The 12,500-nt window shown below is 48.6% G+C and overlaps 1 protein-coding gene across 1 annotated transcript in view; it reads left to right on the top strand.

Annotated features, from left to right (window-relative positions):
- Positions 1 to 12,500, top strand: part of LOC134079069 (voltage-dependent T-type calcium channel subunit alpha-1I-like) — a 163,026-nt gene that overhangs the window by 140,144 nt on the left and 10,382 nt on the right. Inside the window, exons 32-36 of the mRNA XM_062535242.1 lie at positions 183 to 253; positions 3,561 to 3,639; positions 5,199 to 5,320; positions 6,567 to 6,922; positions 7,010 to 7,037. Coding sequence (XP_062391226.1) covers positions 183 to 253; positions 3,561 to 3,639; positions 5,199 to 5,320; positions 6,567 to 6,922; positions 7,010 to 7,037 — 656 coding nt within the window. The remainder of the gene's footprint in view (positions 1 to 182; positions 254 to 3,560; positions 3,640 to 5,198; positions 5,321 to 6,566; positions 6,923 to 7,009; positions 7,038 to 12,500) is intronic.

The raw sequence follows: 12,500 nt of genomic DNA, 5'->3' as shown, positions 1-12,500 counted from the left end.
TCTCTTTCTCTCTCTCTCTCTCTCGGTTTCTCCCTGTTAGGCACTGACACTCCCTTTTCCCCCTTGTTAATGGACTGATGGGAATTGTACACAATTTTTGTGCTGCCACATTTTACAGTTCATTTTGAAAACGTCTTGCCTGTCTGTCTGTCTGTCTGTCTCTCTCTCTCTCCACTCTCCAGTGCTGAAGCTGTTGAAAATGGCCACGGGAATGCGAGCTCTTCTAGACACTGTGGTCCAGGCCTTGCCACAGGTAACACACACACACACACACACACACACACACACACACAAACACACACACACACACACACACACACACATTCTTACAGTCAGGCACACACTCAGGCATTGACATTTGACAAGCACACAAAAAGAAAGAGTAAGTCAGCAGTTCACTTAGATGTGCATGATGCAGTGGTCAAGGGCTTACCACAGGTGAGACACACACACACACACACACACACACACACACACACACACACACACACACACACACACACACACACACACTTATACACACACAAACACACACACACACACACACACACACATAATACACAAACAAAGTCAGTTTGTCATGCAGACAAAGAGAGAAATGTCCAATCAGCGGTCCCCCTCATAGCAACCCTCTCCATTCCACTCCACAACGTCCCAGTCACTCACTCTGACAGATGGCACAAAGGGCACCACTGTGATGGGCATCGGAGCCACCCCACCCCCCGACCCCACGACCCCATGACTGCCCTCCGCCAACATGCAGATAGGCATCAGTTGTTAGCGCCAGCCCTTGGCACCCCTTCATCTCAAGGGTTATGTAGGGGAGGAGGAAGAGGGAGAGAAGAGGGCGATGAAGAGGGTTGATGGAGCGATGCTGTCCGACTCTCTGCCATCAACTCGCATACATCAGAAGTGGAGGGGGAGAGAAGGTGGAGGGGATGGAGTTTTTTTTTTTATCAAGGACCTTGATCCCTTCTTGCGTAAATGGCATTTTCTTCGATGGTGCAAAGCAGTTTTTTTTTCCCCCATCCACTGCAATTCCACTGCAGTGCCTCCACGTTTGGGGAACGTTTTATTTTGATGCTGCATTTTCACAGGTGGCTGCTTTGAGACTTTTTAAGCGGGTCTGGGCCGGAGTCGGCGGCTCTCCGGCGTGTGTTGCGTGGGTTAGAGCTGAGCTGAGCTGAGCTGGTCTGCACCCACACAGTTGTATCTGGCCGGAGCGTATCAGAAGAATGAGCTCGGGAGCGCTCGTGCGGTGGGTTTGACGCCTTGCCGCAGTCTGATTGTGTTCTCTGCCTCTTATCGGCCCAACGGGGGGGGAAAGACGGGGACGAGCGGCGCTCTGAGGCACTCCGTTTGTTTGTTTCGCTTCTTTAATGCATGTCTTTCGTCGTGCCTTTTTTAAGAAATGTCCCCTATTTGTCCAACCGCTCTTTTTGTTCCCTCTACTTTCCCTCCTTTCTCTATCTACCTCCATCTCTCTTCTCTCTCTCTCTCTCTCTCTCTCTCCATTTTGCTCTCTCCTTCTTTCTCTCTTTCTCTCCATCCCAAGCTTTTCTCCACGGCTCCTTATCCCCTGACTCTAAATGCTAGTGAATCATGCGTGAACCCATTAGGGCGGTGTGGGGTTTTTTTTTGTTCTTATTTTATTTTACGTGACCGTAAAAGCCGACTGTTTGTCACGCTCGGAGACGAGCGCACTGAGTCATGGCCCATTAGGCCCTAAATAGGCTCCGTAAAAACGGTGGTTAAGATGGCCGCCGCTGATGTCTGAGTGTGGAGGAAAGGCAGGCGCTCCGATTCCATCAACGTCTCGGCGTTTTCTTTTTTTAGAGCAGGTGTCGGAACAGCGTTGTGACATCTGTGTGCCATCGCTCTAAATGTCAATGAGACGGAGAGGCCGGGGAACTTGAGCTGAACAGACTTGGATGGGTCACCACCACCACCCTGTATCTGCCTAAATACATTAGTGAGACTGTGTTTACATGCTGGGCCCTATTTGTTTACATCTACAGTTCTTCATTTGGCAGACATGTTTATCCAAAACAACGTGCGGCAATCGAATACCATTTAAGCTACAAAGCTACAGATACAGCTATGAGTAACACGGAAATAAGACTCTGGTCGACATTTTCTCGTAGAAGTTTATTATGTTTCAATCTTTAACTCACAGCCATTGCTGTATTTATTTACGTATTTATCACACACCGTTTGGCCTTGGCGAGGGTCCGACTCTGCTCTTTCAAACAGCCCCTCTAGTTTAGCAGATGGATATTTAATCCAGAGCAAGCTCCCGGGTGTCCAGCTCTTAACCTCTGTGATATTGTTGCTAATGGCCAGAGACTCTAGAGCACTCTGGTCTGGTAGCTGGAACGACGTGCGCTTGTTTGCAGCATAAAAAATTCGAATACCTCCTCATTTTCACTCTGTTGAATTGTTCATCGTTCAGTGGATGATCATGATTCAATCTTGCACAATTTGCACTTTTCACTTGGCCAGGTTGGTGCGCTGTGCAGTCACGCCCGGTGTGCACCTTACATTTCCTTATGGAATTGTGTTTTCATGGGACATGCACAGCGACATCTCTCTCTCACACACACACACTCTCTCACACACTCTCCCACTCCTCTCTCTCTCTCTCTCTCTCTCTCTCTCTCTCTCGCTTGCTCTCTCTCTCTCGGACTTGGTAATAGCATGCCTCCACCCGAGCGCGACTCATTTCACTTTTCAGGATTGGATATCTGCCGTGTCACTTCAGCGAGGTTTAGTGCTCGAGGCTGCGGGAACTCACAACGCCCCCACCACCACCCCACCCCACCACCACCACCACCCCCTCCTCCTCCTCCTCCTCCTTCTCCTCCTCTTCCCCCTCTATCCCAGCATCTCCTATGGGAGCTGCCCTTGGTTGGAGGACTTGTGTATATATACCATCCAGTCAATCCCATCCCCAGAGGAATTACCAGCACTCTCCAATTGCCCAAGGACAATCCCGGATCCCGGCGGGAGAGACTTGGGAATGTCGCGCCGCGGCACGCGTTGGCTATCGAAGGCTGTTTGCTGGATGCGGCGCGCGATTGCTTCGTCTCATGCCTCTCTCGCTTCACGGCGAGGTGATTTATTAGAGGGCTGTTGGTGCGGCGGAGGAGCCGTACGGGGCCCGAGGAAATCTCTCAGGGATCCGCTGGCGCGCAAGTGTGTGTAGGGGGACTTAATGGAGGGTGATTTCATGGTGGAAGACCTTCAGGCGATTCTGTGTGCGACGGTTGGGTGGATTGGGCGCTCGTGGTGGTGATTTAATGGTGTGTGTGTGTGTGTGTGTGTGTGTGTGTGTGTGTGTGTGTCTAATGCCTCTCGCTTGTGTGTCTGTGTGTGTGTGTGTCTAATGCCTCTCGCTTGTGTGTGTGTGTGTGTGTGTGTGTATCTAATGCCTCTTGCTTGTGTGTGTGTGTGTGTGTGTGTGTGTGTGTGTATCTGTATGTGTGTGTCTAATGCTTCTTCTTGTGTGTGTGTGTGTGTGTGTGTGTGTGTGTGTGTGTGTGTGTGTGTGTGTGTTTCAGGTGGGGAACCTTGGCCTACTCTTCATGCTGCTCTTCTTCATCTACGCTGCTCTGGGCGTCGAGCTGTTTGGAGAGCTGGGTGAGTATCTGCCCGTCGTCCCTGTTCAACAACACACCACCCTCGTTTCCCCCCCGACCAGATAGAACATCGTCGCGTTCTGCAGGCAGTGCTGTCTAAACACAGAGTTTGAATCAATTGACTGGGTGTACGGTGCCTCAAGACGTCAGATGGACAGCAGAGCAGGGAGAACGTAGTAGGCAGACAGAATAAGAGTGGAAACAGTCTTCATGGGTGTCAGTCTTCCTGTCAGTCTAACAAAAACATTGCATGATTCTTTGGATGCATGCTTTTTGTGTGTGTGGGATGGGGGGCTTTATTGAAGATAGGACAGTGATCATAGACAGGAAGCTAGTGAGATACAAAGCCATCGATATCTCAAAGTTGCGACAGCCGTTGACTTCCATGTTAAAGTCAGATTAGAGCGGTCACGTGGTTAGTGGGTGGACTCAGTAGTTCCCTCGGTCCCTGGTTTACTACGGGATTGACAGCAGCGATCGCATTAATATTTACGGTGAATACTCGATGAAAATGACTATAAACTGCATTTCCACATACATATACATTACTCAATGAAAATGCATTATTATGCACACGACTATAAGTCATGTAGAAAAGTCGTATTATATTCATTCATTCTCAATGGAATAGTTCCCGGAAGTGCCGCCATTGTTTGTTCACGGGAGTCAACGGTAGTGTCGCAACTTTGAGATATCGATGGCTTTGGTGAGATACAGAGAGAGAGAGAGATGGGCTTGGGGTCGGGAAATGATGACCATAGATCAGATACGAGCCCAATACGGGTCCCAGTGGGCACTTGACCCCAAACATGATGTGGAAGCTGTGGCCACTCACGCCACAGTATGCATGCACTGGGCCAACGAGACCCTACAGCAAGTCTGTGTTGAGTCAACGAGCGCTCTGACCTGCGGTCTGTATGGTGGTGAGGCGCTCCACACCGTATGAGTACGACCCAGCGTGCTCGTGACCCGGCGTACGGAGCCGCGAGGTGGAGCAGTGATAGCGCTGGGCGGCCTGGAGGGAAACCCCCGAACTCAGCGCTCCGAGCCTGCATCCCTTGACATATCCCCTGCTAAACACCAGTCCCTTCACTTCACTTTACTTTACTTTACTTCTACTACTTTTCCATATTATGCTATACTATACTATATTATACTTTACTCTACTTTACTTTACTTTACTTTAATATACTATACTATACTATACTATACTATACTTTACTTTACTTTACTTTACTTTACTATACTACTATACTTTACTTTACTACAGTATAGTATACTATACTATAGTAATCAAGGATCTTTGTACAATACTATACTACTACTTCAATTTAATGTAATTGCATTCACTTTACTTTACTACACTTTACTTTACTTTACTACACCTTACTTTACTTTGTTTTGCTTTATGAATCCTTATTGTGATTGGTCCCTGAGAGAGCTCCACTCCCAGGCCCTGGAGCGGCGTGTGTGCACGGAGAGACTGACCGCGTGTGTGTGTGTGTATGTATGTGGCTCGTGCGTCTGTCTCGGGTCCTCCGTCTCGCCCTTGTCTCCTAGTGTGCAACGAGGAGTACCAGTGCGAGGGCATGAGCCGCCACGCCACCTTCGAGAACTTCGGCATGGCCTTCCTCACGCTCTTCCAGGTCTCCACCGGCGACAACTGGAACGGCATCATGAAGGTGAGCCCCCCTGCGAGATGACCAGTCAAATGCTACTCACATACAAGCGCATGCACAATTTGCAACAGTTGATGATCATATCAAGTAACAGTTTGCGGCTTGTAAAACGCGAGAGGTGCACTGTTTTAATGAGCAAAGAAAAACACACACACAAATGATGTTGGACACTTTTCTGCGTGGAGTTTTTAAACTTTTTTTCAATTTGAAGGAACGCAGGGCACTATAAAAATTTGAAGGAATTTTGAGGAAATTTGAAGGAACGCAGGGCACTATAAAAAATGCCAGGTGTCTAGTGCGCTTTAGATGCTCACAGAGCACTTACTGCCCGAGCAAAACAACAGAAAACAGACACCTCTAATAGTATCCTGCCCCACAGCATGATAGTGCACAGCACAGCACAGCATAGGTGTCTAATAACGGATCAGTGAGGCTTATAGTATTATACAGTTTATCATACTATATAGCTTAGCATTGTGGTGTGCAATCACGGAGCTGTAACGATAATAGTATAGTTTATCATTATATAGCTAAGTATTTTGTTTTACATATAGCTGTACAATAAGGTAAGATGACTTAATATTGTGGATCAGATAGGCTGTCCATTGCTGCCATTGTTCATGGAGCTTATTGGTATGTGATCACAGCACAGCAATAAAGGATAAGAATACAACAATAGTATGTTTAAAGAGGAACTATGCAGGATTGGCGATTTCATCTCTGGTTTCGGTTTCGTTTTTTGTTGTCGCTCGTTTTATGCTTGCATATTTCTCTGCAGAGCTTCCCCGACAGCTTTAGCGCTTATATTTATACATATATAGGCTACATATAAATATATAAATTGCAAGCGTGGTTCTTCTTGTTCTTTACGCGTCTCAGACTTCCAGATGTAAACAGGAGACGATAGGTTGCAATAGCGGATAGGGACACTGGGGGCGGGAGGAAATATTACTGTTTTCGATGAAACTGGTCAGTCAAGCAAAACAACGATTTCAGAGCGATTTTATGACTATGAAAAAGTTGCATAGGGTCTCTTTAATCATACTATATAGCTTAGCATTTTGGTGCACAATAGCTGTACAATATGGTAAGACAACGTAATACTGCTGATCAGATTGAAGGCTGATCCATTGTTGCCATTGCTAATGGAGCTTATTGGTATGTGATCAATATTTTGATCAATATGTAGCAAATGCCACTTGTGGTCTGACCGCCTCCCCGTCCACCCTGACTGCGCTGCCCCCTACAGGACACGCTGCGCGAGTGCCCCCCGGGGGAGTACAACTGCAACCCCAGCCTGCAGTTCATCTCGCCCATGTACTTTGTGAGCTTCGTGCTGACGGCGCAGTTCGTGCTCATCAACGTGGTGGTGGCCGTGCTCATGAAGCACCTGGACGACTCCAACAAGGAGGCCATGGAGGACGCCGAGATGGACGCCGAGATCGAGCTGGAGCTCGCGCAGGGCGCCCTCTGCTGCATGGGAGGCCTCGGCGCGGCCGCCGGCGGCGCGGCCATCGCCGCGGCAGCAGCCGGAGGACTAGGGGCGAGTTTAGGACCCGGGGGAGACCGTATAGGAGGAGGAGGAGGAGGAGGAGGAGAGGGCGGGTGCAGGCACCAGGGCGTCACGGCGTCCAGCCCCCACTGCCCTCACGCGGCGTCCAGCCCACGCCGGATGGGCCACGACGCCCGCAGCCGCCGCCGACTGTACTCGCCAGCACAGGTGAGTGCCCAGGTACAGGTGTGTGTGTGTCCACTGTGCATGTGTGTATATGGTCGTGTATCTTTTGTGTGTGTGTGTGTGTGTGTATTTATATGTTTTCTTAAATGTCATGGGAGCTAGCTGACCGAAAAAACACAGTTTTGGGTTCAGTAGCCAATTCCTCTGATGTGACAGTATTCCCCTGTAAGCTATTTTCTTTTGAACAATGTATTTCAATATATGTATACATATATATATGTACAGTATATACTGTATATATAGTTCAATGTGACACTGCAACATTGGAACTTCTGCAATATATATGCGATCTATATAATCTATGAGCAATATCAAACTGCCAATTAAATACTGAAGAACTTTTTCCTGAGGAGCACATTCCATTGAGGTGTATATGTGTGGGAATATCTCCACCTTTAGCCTGTGATTCCGATGGTATATTCCCATATTTGTGGAATGACTCCCCTTTGGCGGTCTGGCACAGAGTAGTGTATTTCAAACACGTTATCATCATTTCTGCACTCGCGACTGATTGTCTGTAATTACGTCTCCCCTTCATGTCTCGCTGAGCTCATTTCACCTGTGTGTGCGTTAGAATGGGAATGTATGGCGGGGGGGGAAGGGGGGGGGGTGACTGGAGTCTGTGTCAGGTCACATAATTACTGTCATCATAGTCACAAAGGAACGCAGCGTTTTTCCCCTCCTATTTGGATTTCCCCATGAATGGATTGTGTCAAATCATGAAGGGGAGGAAATGACATGCCTTGCAATTCCGTACCTCACACCTCCTCTTCAGGGGCGCTTAACCAGAAATGACACTTTCGGAATTTACTTACGAAACTTCCGACATTGTTCCGACTTTTTTTTTTTTTTAAACTTAATTTCTTTGGTTAAGAAAGAAATTAGTCCCACGCTTTGTTCCCTAATCATGCTTTAAAGAGATACACCTCCCATTATGGCTAGTCATTATGTAAGAACCCTTGACAGCAGTTTTGGGGGAAGGACACTGATATTTATCAATGCTGGAGTCATGTTGGAGATGTTTCCAGACACTGGTACTGCAACACTGGGAGGGGATTATGGGGCTTGAAAATAAATGGTGGATTATGGAAGAAGGAAACAGAACAGGAATGCCTCTGCACACAATTGGATAGACCTAACCAATCAGCACAAAGAAATATGAGAATCCTGTAGGGAGTACTGCCAAAACACCCTGCTTCTCAACCAATGTCTTAATCGCTGTCTTAATCGCTGTTTACAAGTTATTGCGTGTAATGATTGATTTGATGGTTGTAGATTAGGGGAGTGTTTTGATATTCTTTATTTTTGGAGGCTCATAGGAACACAATGAAGGAATTCCCCATTTCACTCATTTAGCCCCAATTTGTCTAAAAACCGATGAAAGGAGCCATGCTCCTACTCGCTACAACAACATCACATGCCAGACATTCCAGGGGCGGATCAGGAACATCAGAGACTCCATTCTCCATATTGTGTATCAGTGTGAGCCTGGAAATACCCATACACACTATCGGCAGATTTGGGGTTTGCTCTGCTGGTTTGTCTGACCAAGACACCATTGAAGCCCATTTCCAATGTCCCTAAAACACAGGCATGCAAATACAATCGCTTATCAGGCATAGATGTGTATTTCTTTGGAATTGAGTCAACACCTGCATTTAAAACCTTCATTTATGAGATTGCTGCACTTCTGAAACGATTTTGGTAAGAGTTTAATGCACCAATTTGAGTTTAATTTAACTGCCAGTTACGCCCCTGCTGGAAGTCGTAAGTCAATGAACCATTTCCAGACTTACTCTCAACTGAGATGGCCCTGGTGTGAAACACAGCCGTATCAGTCCAGCATCAAAACGAGTCTGTCATTTTTAAGGTGAAGAACTACGCTCACCGTGTTGCTTTAATGTGTTCAATGCTGTGGTCATTTAAGCCGTCTGAGTGCCTGTGGACCTTTGCTGTATTGTGCGCCCGGCATTGATTCCCCTGCGTCTAGCTCCGAGCACGCGGTAATAGCCACTCTTTTCCGCCCCCAAACGCTGTTGACTCACCTCGGAGGTCCAGCCCCTGCTTGATTCCTAACTAGCTGTTTTTCTTTTGCGAGAGGATGACCAGAGCGCCTTTGTGTTCATGAGATGATTGGATCGGGCTGATTACACGGCAGAAACAGAGAAGGAAGGAGGGGGAGATAGAGAGAGAGAGAGAGAGAGAGAGAGAGAGGAGAGAGAGAGAGAGAGGAAAAAGCTTAAGATGACTCACAATAACAATAGGAATGTGCTACTGTAGTGAGGGAGGAAGATGGAGAGAGGGAGGGAGGGAGGGAGGGAAGGAGGGAGGGGAGGGAGGAATAGACGACTGGCGTCCTGTGAGCTCCTAAACCTGGCAGCGCGACGCCGCACATTTTTGGCACCATGGCAACAAGCCTGACTGTATTGCCCCCACTTCCCCCTCTTTGGTATCAACAGGTCCTTTCTGTTTCCACTGTAGTCACACAGGCAGGAGAATGAAATGGCGTGAACTCACAGGTGAACACAGTGAGAGACACACACACACACACACACACACACACACACACACACACAGACAAGGCAGGTGGGCAGGCAGATGCAGATGAGTTGTTGGCATGGCTGACTCACAGATGTGTGGTCTGGCATGTGACAGCGTTGCGTAAGCACAAGATTTTCTGATTTTAGAAACTCCCATGCTTCTCCACCCATCAACCACCCACCCACCACCACAATCAAATCGTCACACAACACACACACACACACACACACACACCACCCATTATTTCTACACCACACTCATCAGTTATTCCCATCCCCCACCGCAGTGTTCCCTCAAAGACCAGACAATCCCCTTCCACACACACACACACACACACATACGCATACACACACACAGCCATCAATGCTCCCCCACACTCTTCAGTCACCCCCACTACCACAGTGCAACCTCAAAGACCAGACAACTTCCCACACCCACCTACGCACACACAGCACACATACAGAGACACACACACACACACACACACACACACACACACACACCGTAACTCCCTCACGGTCCACCCACACAATCAGAGCGCGGGCTTGATTGCGGCGCGGACCGAGTTTATTTATAGGTACAGCAAACGCAATTTGGAGAGCGAAGGCAAGGAGCTTCTGCTGCACAGATAATGAGAGGGGCAAGGAGGGGCGGGGTGGTGGCGAGCCAAAAGACACATCATTGATGCAGCGCTGGAGCAGAGAGAGAGAGGGAGAGAGAGAGAGAGAGAGGGAGAGAGAGAGAGCAAGATAGAGAGAGAGAGAGAAGACATAACAAAAGGCAGAGAGAGAGGTAAGGGAGAGAGAGGAGACAGATGGAAAAGAAAGGCAGAGAGAGAGAGAAGATAGAAAAGAAAGGCAGAGAGAGAGAGAAGACAGAAAAGAAAGGCAGAGAGAGAGAAAGGAGAGGAGAGAGAGAGGGGGCGATCTGGAGGTGTGTTTGGAAAGCAGAGCACAGCCACCAGCATGTTTGGCTCGGCTCGCTTGGGTTGGGTTGGGTTGTGGCTCTGAAGCCACCAGGGGAGACACTGCAGCCCCGTAAACACAAGGCCACTTTATTCCTCCAGCGACCGTCACGCACCGCAGGCCATTTACAACACCGTTTACAGCAGGAAAGACTTTTGGAGCGGTCGGCGCGGAACAAAATTAAAAAGGGGAACAAAAGACAGACCGTAGCTTTACAGCGATGACTAAACAAAAAGGCAATTACAGTGTCGCCGGAATGAGAGGTGCATGAGTTACGGAACAAAACACCACAAGGGGGAGAGCAGTCACTGTGAGGGGAACTCTGAGTGTACGCAGTCCACAGTGATTTCTTCATTCAGACCCACTTTGATTGATTGATTGATTGATTGATCGATCGATTGGTTGATTGATTGGCTTTGTACAATAATTGTCGAAAGGATCAAATGCAGTTCCATTGTGGTCCTTTCATGCATGTAAGCTTAGTAGGTGTATGGTAATCAGTGTTTTGGGATGTAGGCATATGACTTGATGAAGATGATATCCTTAGCTGAAAGGCAGCATGGGCTTCTATCCTCCCCTCCTTCCTTCCTCGCTCTGCCGGCTCATTCCCACTGATCTATAAAGAACACTGGATATCCCATTGTAAGCATATGACTTGATGAAGATGATATTCTTCACTGTCTTTACAGTGGTAGGTGGGAGAACAGCAGCCTACAACCACTCCATTCAAAAGGACTAAAAGAGTCATCTTGTTAGTCGTCTGATTATGGTTGGGGATGTACAGACGAGCAGGAGGATGAGGAGACTCACACAGAAGTCATGAGATATTGAGAAGACACACAAAAAGGGGATTTGAAGTCCTTGTCAAAGTTATTTCTCTCCTCTGTCTGCTGCGCTGCCTCGGCGGAGGGTTTTTTTTTTCAGATTTTTTCCTTTTCAGACCGCCTCTGCCGTGATGGTTTCACCTGCTTCCGTCACGTGGAGTTGTGTCACGTCTCAATGAGCTCTGTGGAGCTGACATCCCTACCAGTAATTGAGGCAGTTTTGTCTCAAGGGTAATTGATTGGTTAAAGTGAATAGCATAGACTGAGAACTGACTTTGAGAGAGGGAGAGAGAGAAAGAAAGAGAGAGAGAGAGGGAGAAAGAGAGAGAGAGAGGGAGAAAGAGAGAGAGAGGGAGACAGAGAGGGAGACAGAGAGGGAGACAGAGAGGGAGATGGAGGGAGAGAGAGAGAGAGACGAGTGTGTGTGTGTGTGTGAGTGACAGGTGGAGTTTGATTAGCAGCGAACTCCTTGGCAGCTCACCTCTGCTGCCTGCTCCTTTTATGATGAGAGGAGAGCGCCGTGGGTGAAACAGATGGAGCGTGGAGAACCAGGGCTTTAGCCCTCACTGTGGAGCGGCATGGGGAGACCGTGAGAAAGGGAGTGGGTGTGGGTGTGGGTGTGTGTGTGTGTGTGTGTGTGTGTGTGTGTGTGTGTGTGTGTGTGTGTGGGTGTGTGTGTGTGTGTGTGGGTGTGTGTGTGTGTGTGTGGGTGTGTGTGTGTGTGTGTGTGTGTGTGTGTGTGTGTGTGTGTGTGTGTGTGTGTGTGTGTGTGTGTGTGTGTGTGTGTGTGTGTGTGTGTGTGTGTGTGTGTGTGCGTGCGTGCTTGTGCCCGTGCTCGTGCCCGTGCCCGTGCGTGCATGCGTCAAGCAGGTAAGAGCTCCAGTCAGCCTAGTCAGCCCCAGAGTCCTGCACCTCGGGAGGTTCGGTCAGTGAAGACGCTCTCCCAGCCGAGAGTCTCTCCACGCCTGGCTTATCAGGGTCTCCACAGGCCGCCCCCCCAACCACCACCACCACCACTTCCCCACACTCCACCCCCCCACTGGGCCACTGTCAGGAGGCAGCGCCCACTGAATACATCAGCAGCTCCAGCGGCCTTATTACCAGGAGCACAGATA

Source organism: Sardina pilchardus, chromosome 1, assembly GCF_963854185.1.
Source record: "Sardina pilchardus chromosome 1, fSarPil1.1, whole genome shotgun sequence".
In the NCBI taxonomy this organism is placed as follows: domain Eukaryota; kingdom Metazoa; phylum Chordata; class Actinopteri; order Clupeiformes; family Clupeidae; genus Sardina; species Sardina pilchardus.
The sequence above is the reverse complement of the archived record's forward strand: the minus strand, read 5'-3'. Positions and strand labels throughout refer to the sequence as shown.